Source organism: Mastomys coucha, unplaced genomic scaffold (assembly GCF_008632895.1).
Source record: "Mastomys coucha isolate ucsf_1 unplaced genomic scaffold, UCSF_Mcou_1 pScaffold22, whole genome shotgun sequence".
Lineage (NCBI taxonomy): Eukaryota > Metazoa > Chordata > Mammalia > Rodentia > Muridae > Mastomys > Mastomys coucha.
This window is the reverse complement of record NW_022196905.1, coordinates 229,434,276-229,461,338: the sequence shown is the minus strand read 5'-3', so window position 1 is coordinate 229,461,338 and position 27,063 is coordinate 229,434,276. Positions and strand designations below refer to the sequence as shown.

At 38.9% G+C, this 27,063-nt stretch overlaps 1 protein-coding gene across 11 annotated transcripts in view; it reads right to left on the bottom strand.

Annotated features, from left to right (window-relative positions):
• The window catches only part of Chd9 (chromodomain helicase DNA binding protein 9), a 227,019-nt gene that overhangs the window by 1,597 nt on the left and 198,359 nt on the right, over positions 1-27,063 (bottom strand). For 8 of the 11 annotated variants that reach the window (XM_031340818.1, XM_031340820.1, XM_031340819.1 and 5 more), the window contains 14 exons: positions 26,618-26,721; positions 25,600-25,717; positions 24,940-24,997; positions 23,061-23,103; positions 21,614-21,833; positions 17,996-18,198; positions 14,472-15,374; positions 13,599-13,762; positions 12,345-12,617; positions 11,383-11,551; positions 8,029-8,168; positions 7,185-7,379; positions 3,847-3,975; positions 1,206-1,310 (listed from right to left, as the gene is read on the bottom strand). In XM_031340818.1, coding sequence (XP_031196678.1) covers positions 1,206-1,310; positions 3,847-3,975; positions 7,185-7,379; positions 8,029-8,168; positions 11,383-11,551; positions 12,345-12,617; positions 13,599-13,762; positions 14,472-15,374; positions 17,996-18,198; positions 21,614-21,833; positions 23,061-23,103; positions 24,940-24,997; positions 25,600-25,717; positions 26,618-26,721 — 2,824 coding nt within the window. The remainder of the gene's footprint in view (positions 1-1,205; positions 1,311-3,846; positions 3,976-7,184; positions 7,380-8,028; positions 8,169-11,382; positions 11,552-12,344; positions 12,618-13,598; positions 13,763-14,471; positions 15,375-17,995; positions 18,199-21,613; positions 21,834-23,060; positions 23,104-24,939; positions 24,998-25,599; positions 25,718-26,617; positions 26,722-27,063) is intronic. The other 3 variants (XM_031340824.1, XM_031340826.1, XM_031340823.1) reach the window with 2 other exon arrangements.

The following is a 27,063-nucleotide window of genomic DNA, read 5'->3' as shown; positions in this document are numbered from 1 at the left end:
AAAAGGAAGAAAGCTGAGGGCTTACAGCTGGTGGGAACAGCCGTGAAGCCTGCTGACAGAGTGAGCACGCCCAGGACGATGAAGTCTGTGCTACCCTCATGGCTTTCTCCTAGGATGTTCTGGGATGCAAAATTCCTCAGTTTTATTTTATAACACTCTCCAATAGAAATGCCACATATATAGCTTAAAAATTTCTAGAGGTCACATGAATTTTAGTAATATAGGCTAATTAAATAAAATATGACCTAAAAATCTTCACTTTATTTTATTATGTAATATACAAAAATTGAGATGTCTTATATTCTTTTTTTTTTTTTTTAAGTTATGCTTCCAAGTTCCTAGAGAGTATGATTTTTTAACCTGAGCACACCTTGATCCATGTGCTTGGTGGATGGATCACTGTCTGTGGAGGTGCAGGTGTAAGTTATAGTCTAAGGTGAAATCTAATGGGACTACTTTTTGCTTGGTTTTCCCCTTCAAAAGCATTGTGGCTCACTGCAGAAAGTAGTACAGTAAATATAGAGAGCAAAGCCATGTTCCTCCTGCCACTCAGCACAGCACTGCTAGCATTTAGACTGCACAAGGCATCAATTGCTTTATACTTATTTTATGATTCTTCTTACTCCTTCCCAAAAGAAAAACATAGTTACATTGAATTTAGTCTTACAGCTTGTCTTTTCCATTTGAACACCTATAGAAATATAAATATTTAGTATATAGTTAGGCTCTAACAGCCCAAGATCTGAACTATGAAGATACTTAGTATGTTGCCAACATTTTTTCTCTTGACCCAAGACATCATTTTTAAGTAGTTGTATAAAATTCCAATATATAGAAAATTCATTGGTTATCCAATGTTTTACTGTTATATCATGATGAACCTAAGTAGTGTAATTGCAGTACATAGGAAGTTGAGGCAGGATTGGAGTTCAAAGCCAGTCTGAGCTATCTACAGAGACCCTTCCATGGTGACTATTTTTATAAGAGTTTCTTTGCATACCTATTTGATTATTCTCTGAAGCAGTATCCAAACAATGTTTGCAATAAAAAGGGAAGTATTCCTGGTCTGAATTCTACCCTATCATCAATTACACATTCTGAAAAATAAAAACTGAGAACTGAAAGCTATTGTCGATGTTAATGAAATTATTATTCTGAAAAGAGAGCTTAATCTAAGGCATAATCAAATGGTTAATGATACTCACAGACTGCTTAACCACATCTCCCCATTCAGGAGCTACTCCATATTCTGCATTTTCTTTTAAGAATCTACATAAGTCTTTCAGAGGAGGAGCAAATGCACCTCCAACCTGTAAACAAACAAACAAAGGTAGTTAAACGGTTAACACTATTGAGTATGAAGTTATTTATTTTATTTTCTGTTATAGAATTTCTTTAAACTATGTATTTTTGAACAACCTTCAACAATATTTCTAATTATATTAAAAAAGGGTCACTCCAATCTAATCAGACTACTGAAATATTAAATAAACACATTAGCTTTTGTCTTCTGGTTATCCATAACTGCCAACTTGGCAGATGCAACCTAGAATTGGAGACTCTATTGAAGAACTGCCTAGATCAGACTGGCTTATGGGCATGTCCATGGAAGGGCTGTCAGACTGCTAATTAATGTAGATGTGCATTTGCTAATTAATGTAGACGTGCTCAGTCCACTGTAGGTGGCACCATTCCCTAGTCAGGTGATCCTAAACTATATAAAAGAACTAGCTGAGCATGAGCCTCAAAGTAAGTTAGTAAACAAGGACTGAAGCATCAAGATGCATTCCTCCATGGTTTATGCTAGAGTTCCTTGGTCAAGGATAACATTCCATGGAGTAGCAAACAGAGAGCTTTCCTTCACTTTCCTACTTGAGTTCCTGCTTTAACTAGTCTTGATGATGAACCTGTAACCTTCCTTCCCTCAGTTGCTGTTGGTCACAGTAACTGTCACAGTGACAGGAATGAACTGAAACAGAAATGATGTAAATCTTAAAATGTTTTAAGTGAAATAACTGGAGCAGAAAATGAACTATTATTCACAGTATCCATAGGAGGCAAGACAGGCAGTCTAGCCCACCTTAAAATATATACCTTTTGGAGTCATATTTCTGAGCTATGGAAACTCAGGTAAATCAGTGAATATTTTTGAGTCTCTTTTATGATTTATGAAATGGGGTGATGATAATATTTCCCTCAAAGTATCTGATGAACAGAAAATGAGACAATTCAAGTGTCTTATAATGATATCTGGCTTACAATAAGTATATATCAAATACTGGGCTTAGAACATTACATATATATTTTATTTTAAGTTCTTAGAAAATCTTTTTGAGATACTATTTCTATTTTCAAACTTAAAGACCTGAGCATCAGAGAAATTATAGTTAGCTTTATAAAGCCATCTAATAATGTCAAGAGTTAGCAATAAAACACAGGCCTCAGAATTCCATGTTTTTATTTATTCATTATGTATATGATAAATTCAGAATTCAAATTAATAATATTGAGATCAATGATTTTGACCTCTCGTCAATGTTTCTTTACAGTCTAACAGTTATTTTTTGAGCAGTTCCTTCTTCTCTCTGGAATACATATGCTTTACATATTTTTTTTCTTGAGTAATACTGAGGACTGAATTAGGACCTGTGAATGCTACATAAGCATTCTGTCCCTGGCTACATCCCCAACTGACAAATCTATATTATGTCTTGATAGGGTGCACATTCATTTATCACAGAGAGTAAGTACATTGCCCAAGACTGGGTAGTGCTTAATATAAAAACAACTGTTGCTTTTTTTAAAAGATTTATTTATTTCATGTGTGAGTACACTGTCACTGTCTTCAGACACACCAGAAGAGGACATTGGATCCCATTACAGATGGTTGTGAGCCACCATGTGGTTGCTGGGATTTGAACTCAGGACCTCTAGAAGAGCAGCCAGTGCTCTTAACTGCTGAGCCATCTCTCCAGCCCCTAAAGGATTCTTTGGTTTTATTTTATTATTATTAGATTTATTTTACATATATGAATACACTGTAGCTATTTCCAGACACACCAGGAGAGGGCATCAGATCCCTTTACACATGGACCAACTATTACTTTTAAATGGTGTGTTTAATGTGGATTTCTTATGAGAAGTTAAAATGTTTTTATGTATTGCTATCTTAGCAGGGAGGTCATTTAACAGAAAGCAAAGCATGGAATGTCCAGTTTGGAGTGAGTCTGTGAGCTGAGTCTTATCCTGGTGTCTGTCACCTTTTCTCACCCATTTTACTGTTCAGCTGACATAACAAACCCTAGAATATTGCAGCTGCATGTACAAAGACTATCACAAATAACCTATCCTTTAGATTATAAGGGAAAAAAAGAGACAAATCATTACAGAAAGAGAATTTTTACCAAATATGTCACATCTGGTTCAGAAATAACCTGTAAAAAACCTTAACTTGGGGGCTAAAGTGATGGCTCAGTGGGTAAACATGCTTGTTGCTCTTTTAGAGAGCTTGGGTTTGGTTCTTAGTGCCCCTATTAGAGGTTTACAACTGCCACACTCAACTTCCAGGAGGCCAGCACCCTCATTTGTCCTCTGCAGGCACTCCCACCCCCACCATGCATTGGTGCTGCACCTCGATACTAAGGCTGTAGTTTACCATGTCCGGATCTGTGCAATGGCTTGCTTCTTTCACTCACTAGCTCTCAGTGATGTGGGATTTGATATCAGACTACATATAATTATCATGCATGTCTTTTCCCACAGCTGTGCTAGGTTTCCCATTCTCTAGTACATTAGAGACGAATGCCTAGTTACACCAGTGTGGAAGGGTAACGAGCCGTACAATACCTTTCTGGCATTCCTTCTGTTAATCAGCTGCACACGCTCCTCTCCAGTGAGACTGTTGACATCTAGTTTGTTTGGGTTTCGGCATCGATGCCTTTTCTGTTTGGGTCTTCCCTCGTGAAGCTGCACTCTCTAAAACACACCAAGAAATACCTTGAAGCCCGTGGCCTTGTTCAACACTTTTCTAAATGGTGCAAGTGAGCTGACCCCAGGAGCTCAGCCCTATGTGGATGAAAGCTCCCACTCTCTAGTTAATCCATTTAAAGTCTTAAACTTTAATATGACTCTTATAGTGCTCCTCTGCCAGCTCTTCCGTATGCAGCAACAAGGGACAGAGCATCACCTGACACCTGGAGGGGTCGGTCGGCAGTGCTGATGGAGCAGTTTCCTCTGAAAATGCTTGTTATTGTCATAAGCTAACTTTCCTTTGATAAGTTTCTCATGTAGTAACATTCAGGGGAAACTCCTCAGGCTTTCCTCTGTGCTCTGATCATTTATTTATTTGTCTGCTTTTGAGGCAGGCTCTCAGGCAGCCCAAGCTGGCCTTATTCTGAATCAAGGGTGTGTTAGAACTGATGTCCTTCTTGCCTTTGACTTCTACATCCTGAGATTACAGCTGTATGTCACCAAACCCTGCTACAACAATTCATAATTGTGCTGGGGACTCTCATTTCTCTCAATCTCTCTTAATTATTCTCTTTTTCATATATTCCTCACAATAGTAAAGGTATTATTTTTTTACAGTGCAAATCAAGAAGTTGGGTAGTGGAGCACACCTTTAAGCTCAGCAGAGGCAGGCAGATATCTGTGAGTTCCAGACCAGCCAGAGCAACAAACTCTGTCTCAAACAAAACAAAACAAAACAAAACAAATTCCAGTAAAACAATAAGTAAATACAAATAAAATACAAGACCAAAAAAATCCAAATCTTCATATTTGGCAATAAAAATTAAAGCTTTGGCACCAAATTTTCTCTTCCTGTCTGCTAATGTTCTCCGCTAATGTTCTCCGTAACCAGCATGCCTCCTCCTGTGCTAAAGGAGTCAACACTCACGGAGTTTTTTCTCAGTTGCTATTCAAATTTCTTACTGTCTCCATGTATTTATTCTGCCTCAGCCATTAATAGTTCTGTCTCTGTTCATGGCACTTCATGCACCTCATCTTTGTTATATTCTTTTGTTTGTTTTTGAGATTGTGTAGTCCTGTCTGTCCTAGAATTTGCTCTGGAGACCAGGCTGGCCTCCAACTCAGAGACCCAACTGTCTCTGTCCCTACCTCTGCCTGACCCCCACTCACTCCTCACCTCCACACCCTAGCTTCCCCAAGTGCCAGGATTAAAGGCAGGCATCTCCACCACCTGGTAATATTATAAGATCACCTTATAACTATTTAGCTACAGAAAAAAATAATAAAAACTCATTTGTAATGATAAGAAAAAAGGGAAGAAATCCTTTGGTGGCTAGACTGTGTCACATGGACCAGAGCTTTGCATTTTTACTTTCCCATTTTTAGTTACTAAAATTATAACTAGTGCTTAGTAGTGTCACTCAGTATAATTATGTTGGTTGAATAAAAGAATGCCATTTTCTAACATGTTGTGAATTCATATTTCTCATAATTGCAACATTCATTTTCATGGCCTGATACATTTAGTGAAAACCTCTTTTCATATTAAGATAGAAATATTTGCCAATAAAACAAAAAGGAATTAAAGATTGAAAATGTGTTAACTGCTATACAAACTAGAAATATGAAAGGCATCTAATTCCAAGCTGAAGTTTTCTGTTTTAGATTACTATGCTGTTTCTTGGTGATAAAACAGAAATATTGGGTCAAAGTTTATATTATAAATATAAAGAACAATTTAGAAACTAGAGATTATCTAATTGCTTTATATGAAAAAACAAGGAAATTAATTTTATTCTGTTAATAAAATAGTAACAATCATATTCCCTACTCATTGCAAGTAAAGTTTTCAAACTTTAAAATCTAAAAATAATAGATTAAACAAAATAAGCTAGGTACAGTGGTGCATGCCTTTAATCCTAGCACTCAGGAGGCAGGTGGATCTCTTGAGTTTAAGGTCAGTCTAGTCTACAAACTGAATTCTAGAACAGCCAGGACTACACAGAGAAACCCTGTCTGGAAGACTGAAAACAAACCAATAATAACAATGAAAAGACCTAGTCCTCACTGAGGCCCATGTGCTGGGCCACAGCTTCCCTGAGGTAATCCATTTGAACTTCACAGTAGAGGGGCCATGACAGCTCTACCACTTCACTGGAGAGAGCAGGCGTTTATTCTTTTGCTTTAAAAAGTACACAGAAATGTTACATTTACATATGTGGTATATTACTGTTTGATAATAATGAACTAAAAAAAACAAACAATAGATTTCTATGACTGACATATTCTCAGTACTATTCAAATTTTTTACTTTCTCCATATCCTCTGCCTAGATAGTTAACTTCATATAAAGGCATATAGACTGTGTATCAGAGGACAAGACAACCCAAATTACAGTGACTCAGATCTTTGCTTAACATAAACTCTGGAGAAAGAAAGAAATTGTATACTACTAGCTTAAAGATACCTGTTATATGGTCTTGAACCATTTATTTACTTAAAATTTCAGTATTTTAATTGCTTTATGAGATAATTCTAATAATACTATCCTAATAAAGTTATGTTAGTTGAGATAAAGGATGTTAAGTATTAAGTGTAATACAGGTATAGACACATTTTAATACTTATATTACTTTGTATTTATTATTACTTTAAAATAAACTTTTTTGTTTGTTTGTTTGGTTGGTTTTTTTTTTTGTTGTTGTTTTGAGACAGGGTTTCTCTGTGTAGCCCTGGCTGTCCTGGAACTCACTCTGTAGACTAGGTTGGCCTTGAACTCAGAAATCTGCTTGCCTCTGCCTCCCAAGTGCTGGGATTAAAGGCATGCGCCACCACTGCCCGGCTAAAATAAACTTTTTGAGAAATAGAGTTAGAAGTTTTATACCACTGCAGCCTTTATAATATACAAAAGATATAATAAAGTACATCAGAATTCTTTTTTATTATTTATTTTTTAAACAAAAAACAGCTTTGAACATAAAAAAAAATCTTTCAGAGCACTAGGATTACAGGTGTGTGCCACCATTATCTGGCCTGAAGTGACTTTTATAATTAAATATTTATTAAATGCAGAAAGAAAAACATCATGGAATTATATTTCAGGAAACATGGTATTTCTTTTTGATACTTTTGCCAGGTCTTACGCAGAACAGATATTTAGTAGCGCTTGATGACTCAAAAGAACAAAACCTACTGGGACTTTCCAGTCTACTCACTGGGATAAAGGCTCCGAGGTCCTCCACATAACCAGGATGCTCCTTAAGCCACCTGTCCAGGTCCTTTCTCTTCGGCGCGTCGTCTCCTGCCAGCCTCGTCCCATCTTTGAGATTGATAACTGGAACAGGACTTTCTGTATCAGGAATTCTTTGAGGCTGTGGGCAGGGCACCGCTGGGTTTATCCCTGTGGAAATCTGTGAGGCGGTTAAGTCTAAAGTAAACTGCGGAAAAACACCACATACAATTTGTGTTTCCATGCTTTCTCTTTCCAGTTCTTGTTCTACAGAGGGATCTGTCGTGTCCCCTCCCACCCCAGCCTTGCTCTGCATTCCTGATAGCTCTGGAACTCATGAGTGCACAACAGGATGGCCTAAGTGGCCAGATTCTCATGCCCCTGCCTCCTGCAGACTAGGATCACACAAGTACTCTCCCATGTCCACACTCAACAGTCACTCTTTTTTTTTTGAAGAAAGCATTGTATAAAATTCTGCCGAGCCTTTTAAAGTTAAAATTTTTATTACTCTTGAAAGTGTAAAATATTATTAAGATCCAATTTAAGAGTATTGGAAGGAGCCAGGCAGTGGTGGCACACACCTTTAATCCCAGCACTTGGGAGGCAGAGGCAGGCAGATTTCTGAGTTCGAGGCCAGCCTGGTCTAGAGTGAGTTCCAGGACAGCCAGGGCTACACAGAGGAACTCTGTCTTGAAAAAACAAAAAGAGTATGGAAGGAAGGCTAATTTCCTTATTATTTATTTTATTAAAAATGTAAAACAATAAGTGTGTACTTATTAGGATTGAATTTCAGGCTTAAGGTTAAATAATTTTAAAATAGATTTACTTACATGATTAGGTGGCTTATTTCTGTTCAAGAAGAGGATGTCAGCCCCTTCCACATTCCTTCTCCTTCCCCGCCTTTTCTTCACTATAGGCTGGCTGTCTAGGATGGCTCCGTTGGCACCAAGAGTTGACTGAATGGAAGTGCCTAATCAAGTTAAAAATGCCAAACAGTGTCTGAAAACTTAAATCAAACAATACAACTTTTCTAAATGTGTTTGAAGTTAGTTCTTTTACACCAAATTAAGAAGTTCTTGGATTAAAAACATGCTCTTTTCTCAATTTAAAAACTTGGGGACTGGTAATCTAGATCTCTCTCACTCAGTGGCTCACACTGGCCTCCTGCCCCAATCTTGCTGCTTTCTCCACCTGCACTCTGGGACTCTGGGCATGAATCACCTTACATCACACGTATTAAACTCTTAACTGGCCACTTTGCATGTTGTTTATTTAATTTATCACAGAGATATCACATCTTGCTCCTCTCAGTTCATCTTACAATGAGAAGGCTCAGAAATGTTAATGTTAACTAATTTCCAAAAAGTCCAGGAAGATAGATCCAGATTTCACATTTATAATTATCAAAGTGTATTATATAGAATATTGAGATAACTACTTAGTATTAATAATACTTGAGACTTTAACATAGTTTTATACAGTTTTAAAACTAGTGTTATAATTACTACCATATAGTATGCCTATCATTGTTATATTGTTTAAGATTTTATTAATTTTAAATTATGTGTGTGTGTGTGTGTACATAAGTGTGGGTGCCTGTGGAGCTGAGAAGAGGGCACCGAAGCCCCTGGTAAAGGTAGAGGTAAGGCATCTGCGGCTGCCTGAAGCGGGTGCTAGGAACTGAACCCAGGACCACTGAGCCATCCCTTCAGCCCGTATATTTATATTGTTAATATAAAAAGCACTGATATAATAAAAAAGAAACATAATAGTATCAGCTACATAAACTACATTGCTATATAATATATATTATTTTATATATAATTACTGTACACTACATGTAGTATTATTCATCAAAGAATTACAGATGTCAGCTGGACAATCTTCAGCTGCAATGCCACTGAAATCTTCACATGATCTAATATTGATTGTATCTTATAGAAAAGCTTTCAGGCTAAGGGTGAGAACAAGTAAACCCACTTTGTGGGCAAGAGAGCCCACAGCTGATCCCCATTTGTCATATTTTAGTGGAAAAGAGAGCTCCTTGACCATAGAACTATCACTGTAAAGCAGGATTTGGAAGACGTATACTTCATTAATACAAACACTCACATGGAATGTTCTTGCAAGGGTCAGGGGAGCATATGAGTTTGTGTGTGGTGGATATGGGTGCACACATGTGCACACACATCTGCATGTGTGTTTTGGAGGTCAGAGATTGCCTGCTACTGGGTGTCAATTGCTCAATTGCTTTCCACTTTATTTAATGAGGCAGGGTCTTTCATTAAATCAGACCTCAATTGATCTGGCTAGTCTAGCTATCCAGCTTGCCCCAAGGATTCCCTGTTGCTGGCAAACAAGCACTGGGATTACAGACTTTACAGAGAGGGCATCCTGAGGCTGATCTTCAGGCTTATATAGCAAATGCTTTTTCCATCAAGTTATATCCTCAGCCCTTTAACCGCAGGGCTAGTAACTAGAAAATTACACTAAATGGTTAATGTATCCACAGAAGACCAAACTGATGCCAATGAAAATAAGCTAATTGATAATTTAAAAAGTAGAGATAGAAGCGATTGAAAACAGCGATCAGTCCTGAACGTAGGAGTCCCTACATACTGTGCTCATGCACAGTGACAATTGAATGCTTCCAAGTATCATGTAGCAACCAGACTTAGTCCCTACTTAAGTAGAATCCTTAGCCTTGTGAAATGAAGAAGGTATAGAGAAAATTCAACCCATTCACTTTCTTTGATTAGAAATTAGTATTTTGGGAGTAAGTACATAGTGGTAAACACTCCTGAGACTCAACTGACCTTAAACATCATTCTCAATTCTTGACACTTTAAGAAGAACACAAATAGAAGGCAGCCAGACAAGACAAAAACAGTGTTGAATACATTTAAAACATTTTTTGAGTTATTTATTTTAATTTTATTTTATGGGTATGTTTCTTTGCCTGCATTTTGTGTGTGTGTGTGTGTGTGTGTGTGTGTGTGTGTGTGTGTGTGTGTATATACCATTTCCATACCTGGTGCCCGTGGAGGTTAGACGAGGGCATTGGAACATTCCCAGAAGTGGAGTTCCAGATGGCTGTGAGCCAGGTCCTTTGTAAGAACAAGTGCTCCTACCCACCATCTTTCCAGCCCATGTAATCATTCTTTGTTGATCGAAGGGCATGCAACACATGGCATAAATGTGTTGATTCAAGTGGCCATAAAAGTTACAAGAAATAGACTCAAGGGAAACTATGTTAACATGGTAACTGTTTTCAAAATGCTATGGTTACCATGTAGTCATAGTAAGTCATAGTAAGTCTACAGTGCTTTTTGAGGTCGAACTCCACTCATCGAGTAAAGAAACAAAAGAGATCAGGGAAAATATACTTCCAAATTAGAAGATATTTTTCTGAAACTTTGACCTGCCTGGCATAGGGCTATCTGAAGTGGAAGGAGTCTTGTCTTGAAAGGGTCTGTGGAAACTGAAGAGACTAGTCAGCAGTGACTACTTGCACCATCTCAAACTCTCTTATGTGTGCCCCCCCACACTCTCTTAAGTTTTAGTCTTCTACCAACAACCACTATCACGTGACTGAAATTACTGTTTGAAGCACAAAATACACTGTCTTCTCAAAATGCTACTCTCACTTTTATCTGTTAAAAGCTACCTGACAAGAGGACATCTCCATTCAAAGACTTAAACTTCTCAAACTGAACTGCTATAATTCAAAATGTCATACTAAAGTTCAACAGGGGTGGTAGTGCAGTCCAGAGGTAATGTGACGGGCTAAGCACACATGAAGTCCTGAGTATGATCTCCAGAACACACACAGAGAGAGAGAGAGAGAGAGAGAAAGAGAGAGACAGACAGACAGACAGACAGGCAGGCAGGTAGATACATATACACATTGACAGGCACAGACTGATAGACATATACACACTGACACACACACACCATATATATACATATATATATTATATATATTATATACTATATATATATATAATATATATATATCTCCCAGGAAATAATAATATTTAATATTATGCTGACTACTTTGTAGGTGTTAAAGAGGTCCCCAACACTAAAGAGAAAATAAATTTTTATTTCAAATGTGTATAAAAGAGAATTTGGAAATGGCAAGGACTATCTTGTTAATAGAGAGTTATTATTTGCACATTTACCTGATGCTGACATAGATTTGGGCAAGTTAACAAGGCTAGTCTCTGATGTGCTCTGGAGCTCCCGAAGGCGAGTGAGGTACTGCTGCTGGCCCAGGGCCCCATCTTCACCATCAAATGGTCTTTTCTGGGCAAGCCCCTGCTTCTGAAATGTCAACTTCAAACCACCTTCCTATTAAAAAAAATTCAGAGCCATTATAAAGACAGAAAATGTTACCAAAAACCTTACTATAGAATAACAAGAAAGATATTTTACTTAGAAAGAGTAAAGGCAAAATTGCTGACATTCCTGAGGCTCTCCTGTTCAATCAAATCAATAGGAAAAATACTCATCATTCTTATGAATACATACCAAGGTTTCTCATGTGAGAAGTACATAACTGTGACACTGTCAGGAGCAGACAGACATCTCTAGGTACATTATGACATTTTTAGAGACATCACTCACATATACACATATACACTGGAATGACTTTTTTTCCTATATGAAATATGGCCTTCCTATGTGCCCTCACTTTCTCCCTGCTTCTTCCCCAGCCTTTAAGGGCCAGTTATATGTGTGCCCTCCACATTAAATCTCACCCATATTTTTGATAGCAAATAATTAAACTTCAAAGATCATATTAAAATAAGAATTCCTAATAATGGGGCACATTAAATGTTTGAGAGCGAAAGTACATTGGTATACCACATAAATATTAAAAATGTCAGAACAGAAATAGCCACGTTGTTCAGGAAACACCTTGTTCAGAACCATTCTCAGGAGAGCAGCCTACTTAGTGATGAGCCCGTTAATGGGATACTCTATTTGAACAACCTCAATACAGGAAGGAAGCAATGCAATACCCTGAGACAAGTATGTGAAGGAAGGAAGGAAGGAAGAGTGAGAGCAGGCAGCCATTGCAGAAAAGCATGCTGCACACCGCAATCGCAACCAGGCCCTAGGGCAATAAAAATGCACATACGTCTTTGATTTTCACTGTAAACTCCTTTTCTCGTACATGCTTCTTCACCTTTGACATCTGTGTTGACTGTTCATGCTCTTCTTTGACAGCAACAGCGGGGGGCGTGGGGACGCTGGGCTCGCTGTGTTCTGTAGCTGCTCCAGGGCTATCCAGCAGTTTTGTGGTATAGAAGGACGCCACCGTGTTAGCATCATAATGTCTTCTAGCTGACGGCCACTTCCCTTTCAGAACTGTTTGACAAATACTGTCCAAGCGGTTGATCATCACCCGGTCCTAGAAAAGCAGGTAACGTCAAGGTATTCTTTTAGTAATTAGGCCAGACCTTTAGAGATCAAATAATCTAAGAGCTTTGGTGGTTTAAACCAGGTATAACAATGTGTGTAGTATGCTTATATTTTCTCATATGTATTATAATTCTGTACATCATTTAAGTGCAAATTCTCTTTGGTGAAATTCAAAAGCATTATGCCACAAAGATTTATTTATTATATTAATATTTTATTCCTTCAAAGAAGTCTGATGCATTCTAGGGTGTCCTTGAAGTCACTAAACAGCCCAAGGACCCTCCCAATTGCTTCAATTAGAGAAATGGAATATACGTGTGAACCACAATAGCCAGTTAAAGCTGAGGCTCTGTGCGCGTTGGCACAGCACTCTATTAGTGGGGCTGCAGCTACAGATGCAGGGTACCAAAGTAATACTTAGGAATACAGAAAGAGAACATTTGTAACTTCTCAACCTCATTTCCAAAGGCACCCTCTTATTGCTCTAGTCCCACATGGGGATTATAGTAATCCAGCTGCAGCTGCTTGTGCCACTGAATGTATCTATTTAAAATGAACTTTGCGGTAGGTTACAACTACAAAAGGCATTTACTGTCCTTCACTCTAAACATTCTACAGTTACGCTGAGAAGCATACACATGTAAGAACAACTCATTTAACAGGCAGCAATAATTTATACTTTGATGCAAATATCAAAATGTCATCATAAATTTATAGTGACTTAGGTCAGATGTGGTGGTGCACACCTTTAATCCCAGAGCTGCAGGGGCAGGGGCAGAGATGCAAAGAGATGTCTGTGAGTATGAGGTCAGTCTGACTGCCAGAGCCATACAATAAGACCTGGTCTTTAAAAAAAAAACAAACAACAACAAAAAAAAACAAAACCAACCAAAACAAAAGACAAAAGAATGTCTACCATCAAAGCTATTCAGAAAAAAACAAAAGACTCAGCAATAACCTCTTCTCTTACCTTTGGCCAATATGAGGCTGCCAGCATATATCCACCTTGTAACAGGTAAGAAGCAGACTCTGCCGTTCCATTGTTTGCCTGGAAACTGTCCTGGGTTTCATCCTGGGTAGTGCTCAGTGATGCGACACTTTCCTCATCATAGGCTTTCACGTGAGGCGTACCTTCTAATGACAACAGTTACTGTCATCCTTAAAATCCACGTGAAACAATTTATGCACACTTTTACCATCCTATATAATTTCTTAAATTCTCCACAATTCTCCAATTAAGATAACTCCTAGATGTGGGCATGCTTAATGTCATAGCTCTGGAAGTTATACCAGAGAGCTGTGACAAGGGACTCTAACTCTGGGGGAAGATGAGGTTCTTTAGGCCAGAGTGGTCCCCGCACAAGGTCGATGCTGACTCATTTCCTTGTACCTGAACTGTTGTTGCAAAGACACCCCAGAAAAAAACCACCCAGATTGCTCTGTTGTGAGGCATAAATTCTTACTGTACATCTTTCTACGGACCATAGGTGTAAGTATGGTGTATGATACTCCTGTTTGTTTATTTAATCTAAGGTTCCTGGTGGTTGCTATAAACATCCTTTATTTGTTCATAATAAACTTGTTCTGGGGAAAGCAGTAAATTTAAGGCAATCATAAAGAAGGCAAGCTGTCACGTAAAACTTTAGACTCCCCTGCTTAACTAATATACAGAATAGGGATTATATAAGTAACTCCAGTTTCCTCCTCAATTATGCTTTTCTAAGAAAATTTATAAGCATAAAATTTAAGCTTACAAAGTTAAGCATGCTTCAGTTATTTAAATCAGATTCCATACATTTTCATTTGAAAAGCTGTCGTAAAGATAATAAATGTGTGCATGTACCTCGCTTCTGGACATCTTCTTCACTGTCACTTTCTTCAGATGATGATGAAGAAGATGAGGAGGAGGAGGAGGAAGATGAGGAGGAGGAAGAGGATGCCGAAGAACAAGATGAGGATGAAGAAGAACTAGAGCCTGATCGAGAGTGTGAACAGGAGGAGGAGGAAGAGGAGGAGGAGGATCTGGAAGAACACGATGAGTGCTCAGAGTCAGAGTCCGAGTCAGAACTGGATTCTGGTCCTCGTTTGTGGACTCTCTGCTTCTTAGAAGCTGGGTTTGGAGTTAGGGGTTCTGTTCTGGCTGCAACCATGCGTCTGTCTGTTTCACTTTTCCCACCAGATTTCTGGTCTCCAGTAGCCTGTGATAAAACACCGTTCTTTGGACTTACAGGCTCAGATTTTACTCGTGTCCTTGTTTCCACAGAAGACATAGATTCTTCTTCTGAGGACTGGGGCTCTTCTGCGAGGCTTTCACTCTTAACTTTCGGATCCTCTAGAAGAGTACCTTTAGCACCTAGCAGTCTAGGCAAAGAGGTGAGAGGAGAGGCAGAAAGTGCTACTTGGTATTGCTGTAGAAGTGGGGTAGAAGTCCTTGAGTGAGCCGCCTTACTCTGACTGTAGTTCCTCTGAGCTGCCATAAACGAGAGTTCAGGATCACGCAGAATGTGGTAGTCGGTCCGGCTGACTCCGTGTTTGGCAGCACCAATGAGCAAATCCCTATCATGAGAGCCACACTCCCACCAGATAGGCAAGTCTGGATTCGGGTGGCAAAGCTTCAAGCGTTCAAACAACTGTGGGTGGCGAAGGGCCTGCTCCCGTACTTTTCTTAGAAGTTCAATGCGATATAAAGTCCTAGAAGCGCGTTCTTCTGTGATTGGTTGAATAAAAATATTTGGATCGACCAATTCTATAATGAAACAAGGACCAAAATATTAATTTCAAAAATGCTTTATAGGAGATTTAATACAAGGTAACTTTAAAAGCCTCTATACAGTATTATTATAATTTCTAGAACTGAAAACATAAAATTGTTTTTAAAATGACTAAAATCATGAAGCATAAAATATCTATATTTTAAAATGAGTAACATAATCATTTCAAAGTATATTGGCATAAATAGGAATTTGTTTTTAAGAACTTTTCTAAGCTTACTTATAAATACATCTAGTGATCTGCAATAAACAAATGAAATCTGGCATATTTCATAGTGCATAAGGTAACTTAGGTTACAAAGACATTTTGTTTGTTTGTTTTATTCTTGGAGCCAGGGTCTCTGTCTATAGCCCTGGCTGTCTTGGAACTCACTGTGTAGACTAGTCTGGCCTTGAATTTAGAGATCCACCAGCCTCTGCCAACCCATATGTGCCATCATACCTGGCAACAACAGAATTTTTAATGTTTGAGAGAAACATGGTCTATCAGTCAAACATTACACAAGTTACTAGCGAAAGGAGTTCAGCTTTAGCATTAGATCATGGTACATTTGTTTTGATGTGGTCCTACCTTTGGATCTGGTTAATGTCTCTTGGAAATCATTTAAAAAGATAATATGTTATTACACTAATGCAAGAACCAATTTGTAGAACTCATAATAAAAAACATGTATAAAGTTTGAGCAAAAATAAAGTTTTGGGTTTATAGTTTATAGGTTACAACCTATAAATGACTCTAATGAGGAAGACTTCTTCCTTACAATGGAATTTCACAGAAAATCTATTGCACACGAGAATGAATATATAGAAAGGACTAAAAACAATAGATTAATTTTTTTATTTTTTATTTTTTTTACTCTATGCATCTAGATTTTTTGCCTGCATGCACATGTGTGTGCTTACTGCCAAAGGGGGCCAGCAGAGGGTGGTGGATTTCCTGAAACTGGAGTTACTGACAATTGTTGGCTGCCACATGGGTGCTAGAAATCAAACTGGAGTCCTACAAAGGAGCAGCCACTGCTCTCAATCGAGTCATCTTCCCAGCCCACAAAAAGATTTCTGCAAGTTTGAGCAGAAAGAGGATTTGTGAGATTCCAAGTTTTTTTTTGTGAATTATGTGTGAAAACATAAAGTAGAAAAAAACTCCCTTGGCTTAGCGATCCATATGAGTCCACTCTGACAGCACAAACCTTACGTTATTAGCACAGGGATACAGAACCTGCAACAAGGTGGGCATGGGACACACAGCTGTAATCCCAGCACTGGGGACACAGAGGCAGGCATCTCTGAGATGGAGGCTAGCATGGTGAGCCAATCAAGAACTTCTTTCAAAAAAGAGAAAAAAGAAAATGACACACTGTCTGATCCTATAAAAACTCAATTTGAGACTGAAGAAAATATGGCAAAATGACTTATGGTATTTAGGTCCTATACAATGGGGAACAATGAGAATACTCAAGTACCACAAGGGGTCCTAGAACACAAGCATACATCAGAGAAGCCAAGTGCGGGAGAGATGCCTGTCATCCCAGTCCTGAGAAAAGAGGCAGGAGGACTGTGACCCAAGGCAAGTTGAATTACAAGTGGGGACAAGGCCAGCTGGGCTCTATGGTAAGACCCTGTTCCAGAACAAGCATTAACGTCCTCCCCAAGAAATGTACAGGGGTTAAAAAAAAAAAAAAAAAAAAAAAGGCTGGTAAAATCCAAATAGCTGAATCCAAGGATTCAGTGAGCATACTGTTTGAGAGGCTGAACTATATCTGTACTGAATATCTGCAGTTTGTTTTCCTTGCCATTATTTCCTAGCAACACAGAATAATAGCTATTTCTTTAGTACCTACATTATACATACATATAAAGCAGACTGAGGCTACCCTGAATTTCCTGATACTCGATAATCAAGAGATTTGCTTCATGATTTGGCAAACTGGCAATAAATCTTTTAGGAAATAAAGCAGACCCACAAACCCAGCCCTAATTTTGCCTTTGTGTCCAATTTTGTGTCCTGTTTTTATCCGAAACCCTCAGGTACGGTTCGCACTGCCCTTATGCTCTTGGATGTGTGGCCAGCACTGGAGCACAGTAGCTCTACCAGGTGCTGCATCCTTAAAGAAAGCTCAATTGTCCAAAGCTCCTTAGCTAGGATGGGATGTCTTGTCCTTCTCCCTCTGAGTTGGGGCTTTGCCTTGAGTCTGTACAGGTCTTACATATGCTGTTAACAACCCAGAGAGACTGGAAAGACTGTAAGAGCCGTGTAAAGCAGTGGGTGGTTACAGAGAGTAATATTTTCTTGAAACAGCACAATTTTTCTTCTTTTTGGTTTTTGTTAGAGACAGGGCCTCTCTCCATAGCCCTGACTGGCCTGAAACTTACTAAGCTGGCTGAACTCAAACATCACCTGCCTTTGCCCACCTGATGCTAGAATTAAACAAGTTGTTTTCTTAAACATTGGTGGGTGTCTTTACTCTCACTGCAGCAATAGGACCAAGGGACAGGAGTCTATCAACATAACTTATTTACAGTTCAAAAAACTTAGAATGTCTTAAATTTTTTATTTTTGTTTCTCTGATGTATACAGGGGAAACCTTACACATACCTTCTTTGGAAGGAAGACGGCAAACCCTCCGGCACATGGACATGAATGCACACAGATACTTCTCCAAGCTGTTATCGGTTTTCTTGTGTAGCCTAGCCAGAGCTCTGAATTTTGTCCAATCAAACTGCCCTCTGTCTGGGTCAAAAACTACTCCAAATGTAGACACAACTCGATAGAAGTCAGCTTCTTCTCTCCTTGTCCACCTATAATGAATCAGAGTAAGATAAAAAATACATGCACACATCACTAAACTATTCACTAATGGTGAAAATAATGACTATGGCATAGATTTAAAATGCATATAGTACTTAATGCCTTACAGGATTAAAGCCAGAGTTTAGCCTTGAAAATAATTTAAAAACTTCTAGTTGACTTATCCATCCATAACTTAATTGATATATACTGTCTATTCCTTCAGTCATTGCCAACTGGCTTCTGCATGTTTACTAAATAAGAAAATATGCATGGAATATAAAATTATATGACCCTGTCCTTAAGTAAAATGATAAAGTGTTTTTAGGTAGATTTACAGTATGAAATACTATTATTGCATGTGCTATAGAAAGAATTTTAGGAGGGCAGAGAAGACAGACTTGAGTGAGAAAGAAAATCATCAGTGTGCCAGCAAGATGGCTGCTCTAGGATACAAATCGTGCATAATGAAAAGAGACTCTTGCAAGTTGTGTCTGTGCACACATACACACCCTACCCCCCCATAAATAAAATAATGTAAAAAACAAACAAAACAACAACAAAATCCAACCCAAAAATGCATCCTGGGTGAGCGGTGGCATGCTGGAGAGTTAGATGGGAGAAAGTTACACGGTGGTTGGAGAGAGAGGCACAGAATAAGTAAGTGTTCTGCACCTCAAGGACTGACAAGTATTCCAGGTGGACACAGATATAGCTTCTATTGAGAACAGAGCGGAGAAGAGCTAGGGTCTAATTACAAAGCTCTAAGGCCTGCCTAATGCAACCTCTTTTCAGGAAAGAGCTTCTAACACTGAGAGAGGGTAAGTTTTCATCAGAGTCACAAAATTTCATACTGCAGTATTCATCTGCACACTAGTATCCTTCCTTAACTCATTCAATTTTTGTGTTAAAGAAAAAAAAATGACAAAGGCTTTCAAATAATGTTAATGGCTCATTGTATCATAGCTATACATCAATGATCATAATATTCAATTCTCAGAACCCATGTGAGAAGTTTAATGTGGGAGCTGGAGAGATGACTCAATAGTTAGCGCACTTGTTGCTCTTGTAGAGGACCTGGGTTCAGTTCTCAGCACCCACATGGCAGTTCACAATCATCTGTAATTTCAGTTCCAGGGCACCTGATGCTGCCTTCTGACATCTGTGGGCAACAGACACACTCATGGCGCACATACAAATATGCAGGCACAGCCCTCAAACACATTAAAGGGGGTAGGGAGTAATGTACCTATGATGTAAAATACAGCTTGAGACACTAATTGAGTCAAGATTGTAGACCTGGGTGCAAGGAACACACTGGGAAAAGAAGGGCCTATTAAAAGACTATTCAGAACAGAAATAAACATGATTAAAAATGACAGTGATTATCATCACAAACAGTGCAACTGAGACTCAGATACAGAAAACATATGCCATCACAATATCTTGGGTACTATTGTGGGGATGGCTAAATTTAGTTAAGTAAATGTTATATGAGCACACAAAATGGAGAAAATGATGTTATCTGATACCTATTGATAACTAATTGAACAAACCATATGGGCCTCATGGCCACATGAGCTGTGTTATGGGCCAGACAATGAGAAGAAGGGTTTTTCAGGTAATAGAGACAAAAATAAACTGGGGAACTAAAACTAAGTATGGCGCTCTTGGCTGGAGGAAATTGTAATAAAGTGTAACAGAAAGGGGGCTCATCTGTTCAGAGCACTGACTGCTTTCATAGAGAATACAACTTTGGTTCCTATTCCAGGGGATCTGATGCCCTTATCTGGCCTACGTGGATACTGCATCACATGGTGCGCAAACACATGCAATATGCATAAAAAATAATAATAGGAGCTAGAAAGATGGCTTAGTGGTTAATAGCACATGGATTTCCAGAGGACCCAACTTTGACTCGCAGCACCCATATCAGGTATCTCCCAAGTGCCTTTACTCCAGCTCCAAGGGGATCCAACAGCCCTCACCCCTTAAGGCACCTTCATTCCCCTGGACAGACCCACAAAGTTAATAGTAATAGGAAGAAAATCTTTTGAAAAATAATAAACAAATCTTTAAAAAGCCCGAACCTAATTTATGAATCTCTGAACTCAGACTTCAGGACACAACATCTTCTATCTATGCAAAACGATGAGCAATCAAATGCCATAAAAGCCTACTATTTTAGGAAAATTAATCCACATCTAGCAGACTAAGGGGTGGGTACAGAGGACATTAACAGTGTCTATAATTCATTACCAGTGGAGATGGACTCTGCTTCTCTTCCCTGACATTTTGTCTAGGATGGTTCCGTGATAATTTGACCATAGGAAGGTGGCAGAATGACATTTTGTAACTGATGAGAATGGACTTTAAGAAATCAGCCACCTCTATGCCTAACTCAGTCGACAGTTTATTATATATCTTGGCAACAATGGAGCACACTACACGTAGTACAAGTAGTACAAAGAGAAGTCTTACACTTTAATTACTGTTTACTTTGTAGGATACAGTTGTCTGTGCAAATATAAAAAACAACTTAAAAACCCCCATAGATGCTGTATACCAGAGTGAAAAAGAAAACTTAGTATCTACTGACAAGGGAACAGCTCTGTAAAGTTCAGAATTTCTGTGTAATAGACACTTAAACAGCTATTAATACCTCAGTGTGTAAAGTGCTTCCCTTTCTGACCTGCTGAGGCATCAGGAACATACACACACACACACACACACACACACACACACACACACACACACACACACGTAGATAAAACACCCACACAGATAAACATGCATGAATAAATCTTGGAATGATATTTTAAGGAAAGAAGTTAGAACTTTTGTGTTTGAGAAGCTTCCCTGTCTTGTTTTAAGACAAGGTCTCTACACAGTCCTGACTCTCCTGTAACTCCCTTTTAGACCAGGCTGGTCTCGAACTCACAGAGAACTCACCTACCTCAGTCTTCAGAGTGCCCGGCTCCCCTGTCTTAATGTTTCTCACCTTCCATTCAACAATAGTAGTTCTAACAATTCACCCTTTTATAAAGAAGTGGATTTGCTTTCCATTCATTCTTAAATTTTATAAATGTTTTAATGTAAAATAAGATAGACAAGACTCTATCCTAATTTAAGTTTTGGATCTATTGATAATTTAAAATTGTATAAAGAAATGTTATCTATGCCTTTATTTCTTAAATATTTCAATGTTAGTAAAATGACAACACTGATGAAATATGAATTGTAAATATAAGGTAATAATATTTGCTAGTTTTTTCATAATTCGGCTTCTGTAAGTGAATATGTATATGCATATATGTACGTGAGCTTTTTGCTTTGACCAATTAGGCTGATAATCCAACAACTTCATAATCTTCTGAATGAACACACATCTGCAGATACCATATATTAAAACTGCTATGGTCTTACCTCTGCTGTCTTTCGATCTTGGCAGCCATTTTAGGATTCAGGGCGGCTTCTTCGTAAAGAGGCTGCATGACATTGGCAGGCACTGAGAAGGTGGGCTGTATCTGCTGGACGTATCTGTTTTTATTAGTTCGCTGATATGCAGTGATGAGACGTCTCAGCCGTGTGGTCAGAGCTGACGGGGTAGGCCAATACACTTTATCCCCTTCCATCAATTGACCCTCTGTATTGAAGGAAACATATCAATAACAGTGATAAAACTTAAGCCGATATTGTATGATGCTCACAAAAGCAAAGCTTTATATTTACTTTTTTTCTTTCTATCTGATTATAGGAAGTAAACCAAACAAGTCTTTCTTCATTTAAAAAAAAAAAAGCTGCTGGGTATGGTAACACACACCTTAATGCCAGCACTCAGGACACAGAGGCAGTCAGGTCTCTGAGTTTAAGGGCCAGTTTGGTCTATATAGTGAATTCTAGAGCAACCAGGACTACATAGTAAGTGAGATTCTGTCTCAAAAGAAAAACAAAAGTTTATATCTTTAAAAAACATTACAACAGAAGAGTTACTCAAAGTAAGAGAAGTATGATGGTGGAAGTGGAGTCAGGATGTTACTAATTTGAATGGAATTTTTCTTGCAGAGAAAATAAAGCTTTTGGAATTCCAGCTCTAATATATCATGCTGCCTTGCAATTAATTATTCAATGACATAAGTAAATTAAAAGTCAAACAGAAATCAATGGAATACTTCATACTGTAAACCCAGAGAATATAAAATTATTTATTGACTTTATATTAATCTGTAATCAAAGCACTTTTTAAAGCCATCATGTAGAAAATTGTGTATTTAAATATATATTTTTAAAAGCCACTGTGAAGACTGGGGATGTAGCTCAGCTGGAAGAGTGTTTGTCTAGCAAGCATGAAGCCCTGGGTCTGTGATTGCCGGCAGTGTATGAAACTGGTGGAGATGAGATATGCCACAACCCTAGCACTTGGGAAGATCAGACACTCAGTGTCACCTTTAGCTATGTAGTAAGTTTAACAGGAGACTCTGACTAAAAACACAAACAATTACTAAAAAAAAATCCCAGCAAAACACCACAAAACCAAAATAACAGTAATAGCAGAACTTGCCTGGCTTGCTTTGTAAAGACTGAGTAATAAGGCTGTTCCCTGATGTACATTTGGAAGAAGAAATTAAATGCATTATCACTGCACTAATATTTAATGTTTTAACCAAGCCATAGTCCAAGTGTCTAGTCTGTAAGAGTCAAGGCTTTGCAAAGCCTAGCAGTTACTGTTACATTCCCAGTACACAGTTTCTATGACAAGCCCAGCAGTTCCATAGCACTCATGCAGATTAGAGATACAACAATGTGACTTGTTGATCTCCTTGTCATGAGGATGTGAATTCCCAGGGATGCTAAGTGAAGAAGTGCAGCCTACCTCCATCAGCTATGACCAGATCTCCAGGTGAGGAAACGTCATCCTTTAAAGAGACAAACATTTGTTACAAAGTAACTGAATTTAAAACAAACAAACAAACTTCTTTATAAGAGATTCTCTTTCAACACCTTTAAAAAAAAAAACCTGAGCACGGGGGTTGAGGGCTGGGGGGTATGAGGTGGTGGTGGAGTTTGGGTGGTGGTGGCGCACGCTTTTAATCCCAGCACTTGGGAGGCAGAGGCAGGCGGATTTCTGAGTTCGAGGCCAGCCTGGTCTACAGAGTGAGTTCCAGGACAGCCAGGGGTACACAGGGTGCCAGTTTGCCCTTCTTGGTCCTCTTTAGCCCTGGGCTGCCTTATGTTTTACTGTTGAGCTGCTTTTCACATTCTGTACATCACTTCAAAGACATACACTTTACTCCTATGTGTCAAATGGTACCTCTCCTCTTTAGCTTGAACTGTGTGTATGTGGATTCAGCTTTTTACCTGACAACAGAGCAGTTCAACTGGGCACCCCAGTGCTGCCTTACATTTAGATTTCTGCAGTTTGTTCCAATAACCATGTTCTTAGTGCCGTGGAAAGTGTCACAGCTGGGAGCCTGCAGGGGGGCCTTGTTTGCTCTGGTTGCCTTTGGAGCATCCATAGTTGTATGCAGATGTGGACTTCATTTTACTAATACGGAAGATTCATGTCTTCAACTGATACCTCGTTCAGATAGTGCCCTTTCTGCATGACAGCCATTCATTCCTTTGGAATGTCTGCTAGGCAGATGGCAGATACAGCCATGCTATCCCATTGCTCAACTTTTATTTTTCCTTTGACAGTCATTATGATGTTAACGTTTGTCAGGAGAAGAAACTAGACAGATGCTATAGAAGAAAAGGGAAAACTTTCACTTCCTACTGCTGGAGAAGTCCTCTAATGCTCAGCTCTGAGCATAGCCTCTTCCAGAGCACAGCTCCTACTATATAAACTGTTATTCTAACCAGTTTCTACCTTGAGTGCTTTCTTGAAGAATCCCTACAGTGAGACTTCTCTTGGGAAAAAGCGTCCTTGGCAACTCTACAGTATACTTCCAGTCACTTGCAGCGAGATTTCTAGGAAGGCGCTCCTGTGTGGACACACACTGGTCATCTATTGAGCAATGGCCATGTCCTCCTATTATAGTCTGGATTTTAGACCATACCAGGATGAGAACCCTACTTGGGGGCTCTGAGTACCCAATGGTAGATTACCTTTCTCTTAATTTTTTTACACTTATTTATGTATTATTTTTATTTATTAGTATATGCATGCATGTGTGCAAGCCAGCCATGGTGTATATGGGTATGCCACAGGAACACTTCCCTCAAGTTTGTTCTTTTACCACCATTGAGGTTTCGTTTTTAGAGTTAGCAGCAAGCATCCTCCCAGCCTGAGCCACCTCAGTGGACCTACATTCCCTGTTTATCTGATATCCCCGTGTTCCTTGCTCTCTTTATAAGCCAAGCTCTCATTCCTGAAATCCCACTATTGTAAGTAGTAACTATCTACACAAGCTTTCTTTGTTTAAATTACAATGGCATCTTTGGCTCCCCTAGATGCATTCCTTTATTGCAGTCCTTCTCATGGAGATATAATTTCCATGTTTTGTGTTTACCCTAGTATCTGCTTTTACTTGAGTTTTCGGGTTTTGTCCCAAGATGCTATAGTTCTTAGTTCTAAGAAGTATAAAATACAGGCAAATTGCATTATATGTCCAAGCCAGCCTTAATCTTGGCTAGAAGTGGACGTCGGACAATCTTAAATGATTACTTGTGATGTAAATCAATTTCAATTGATCACTTACTTATAAGGAATACCTAATACTGAGGTTTAAAAACTGTGATCCAAAACATACCTCTATGTCATCTTTAAAGATCGCTGGGGCAGGCTTGTATTCTGGATCTTCCACATCCCTGTTAGAATAACAAATGTTCTAATTATTGTAATTTCTTGGCTTGTCCTAAGTCAAATTGATCCCTAGCATCACAGAAAAAGCCACGTGATTTGGTCCATACTTATGATCCCAATAGTAGGAGGGTACAGATGGGGGTCTCTGAGGTTTGCTTACTTACCAGCTTTGCCCAGTGAGGCCCTGATAAGAGACCTCTCTCAAAAAAACAAGGTAGGCAAGTCCTGAAAATAATACCTGAAGTTGACCTATGCAACCCATGCACGTGGGCATGCTGATACAAACTCAACACACACACACAGACACAGACAGACAGACAGACAGACACACATACCTTGAGTTGGAAAATAGGTTTAGTGGAGTAGAGCACTTGCTGCTCCTGCAGAAAACCCAGGTTTGATTCGTGACACCCACAGAACTGGTTCTTAACTCTCTATAACTCCAGACCCAGGAGATCTAAAGCCCTTTTCTGACTTTTGGGGCACCAGGGATGCAGATGTTATTCACACATACCATGCAAGCAAATCACATAAAATAAACAAGCAGACAGTAAACAAATCTAACAAGCAAAGGTGAACCTCACCGCCTGGTTTTATGCGTACATACCCGTCCATGTAGTCGTTGGCCCTCTGCTCAGCAGCGACAGCCTTGTCATCAGGCTTGCCCACTCTTTCCAAGAAGCACAGTGCTGGGTCTGCTCGGATCGTGTTATATTTCTCATAACCTGGAAGCGCCACCAATTACAAAGATACAGAAAGGAGTTGTGAAAACATAAGGATTCCTTATATGTAGAATACTAGGGATTAAAGAAACATTATATTTAAGTAATATATGTTAAATATGCCATCTTGAAATAGTCACAAAATATTACATGGTCAAACAATACCATAAACGTTTTAATGTATGCTACAAAGAAAAATAAGAGGAAGGGCCCAGTGGTTAAGAGTGTTTTTGCTCTTCTAGAAGACCCAAGGTCAGTTCCCAGGATCCATGTTAGGCTGCTAACAACAGCCTTTAATTTCAGCTCCAGGTGATCCAACATTCTCTTTTTGATGACTTGGGCATTGGACGCGTGTGTACACACATCATTAAAAATCAAATCTTAAAAAAAAATACCACAGTAACAACAATGAAAACAGAGCTGGAGACATGGTTTAACAATTGAAAGCACTGTTATTCTTGCTGAAGACCTTGGTGGTTCTCAGAACCCACAGAGTGGCTCACAGCCATCCTTAACTCAGATTCCAGGTCCTCTGGTGCCATCCTCTAGAATCTGAATGTAGCCGGTGTGCATGTAGAGCACAAATACACACGGAGAAAAAGCATTCAAATATATAAAATAATAATAAATATATCTGAACAACAAAAAAGAAAACCAGAATAAACTGATCACACACATAATTGATACAACTCTTCTAAGAGAGGAAACTGTTTAACACTGATAGCCACACATGCCACCTCCTCATGAGAATTTGATTTTAGTTTGACGATCTATGGTTTTAATGATTATATGTGTGTGTGTGTGTGTGTCTGGAGTAAAACTGTAAGTGAAAACCAATAAACTAAAAAACTCTGGGACTTCCATTATCCACAGAAAGAACTCTTCCCCTCACTCCTTACTTACCGTGCTTAAAAACCCCAATAAGAAGAGACTTATCAGCATCAAAGTCCCACCACGCAGCAGGAACCTCGGAATGGTCTGGCTCTGGCACCCAAACATCAATGTCACTTAAAAAAAAGCACAAAATTATGAATTTTATAAATGTGTATAAAGGAGACAAGAGGTATGAATGGTGTAACAGCAACAAAGATCCCATAGGATGAAGTACCATTATGTTCAGCAAAGCCAATACATCTTAACAAGGGTTCTCCTAAGGAAGTCTTCTCACCGCCCCCTCCCGCCCCCAGCACACATACAGAGCAACTCACTGGATCATTAAGGCAGTAAATAGCTTTGTAAGAAATATCTTCAGATGAAAAAACCAGATTCTGAAAGGTCAAAGGAAGGGCTTTGTGCAAAAGAATGTTGTGGGCTCATCTGGGATCTGATCAGTTTTGTTAAGATCACAC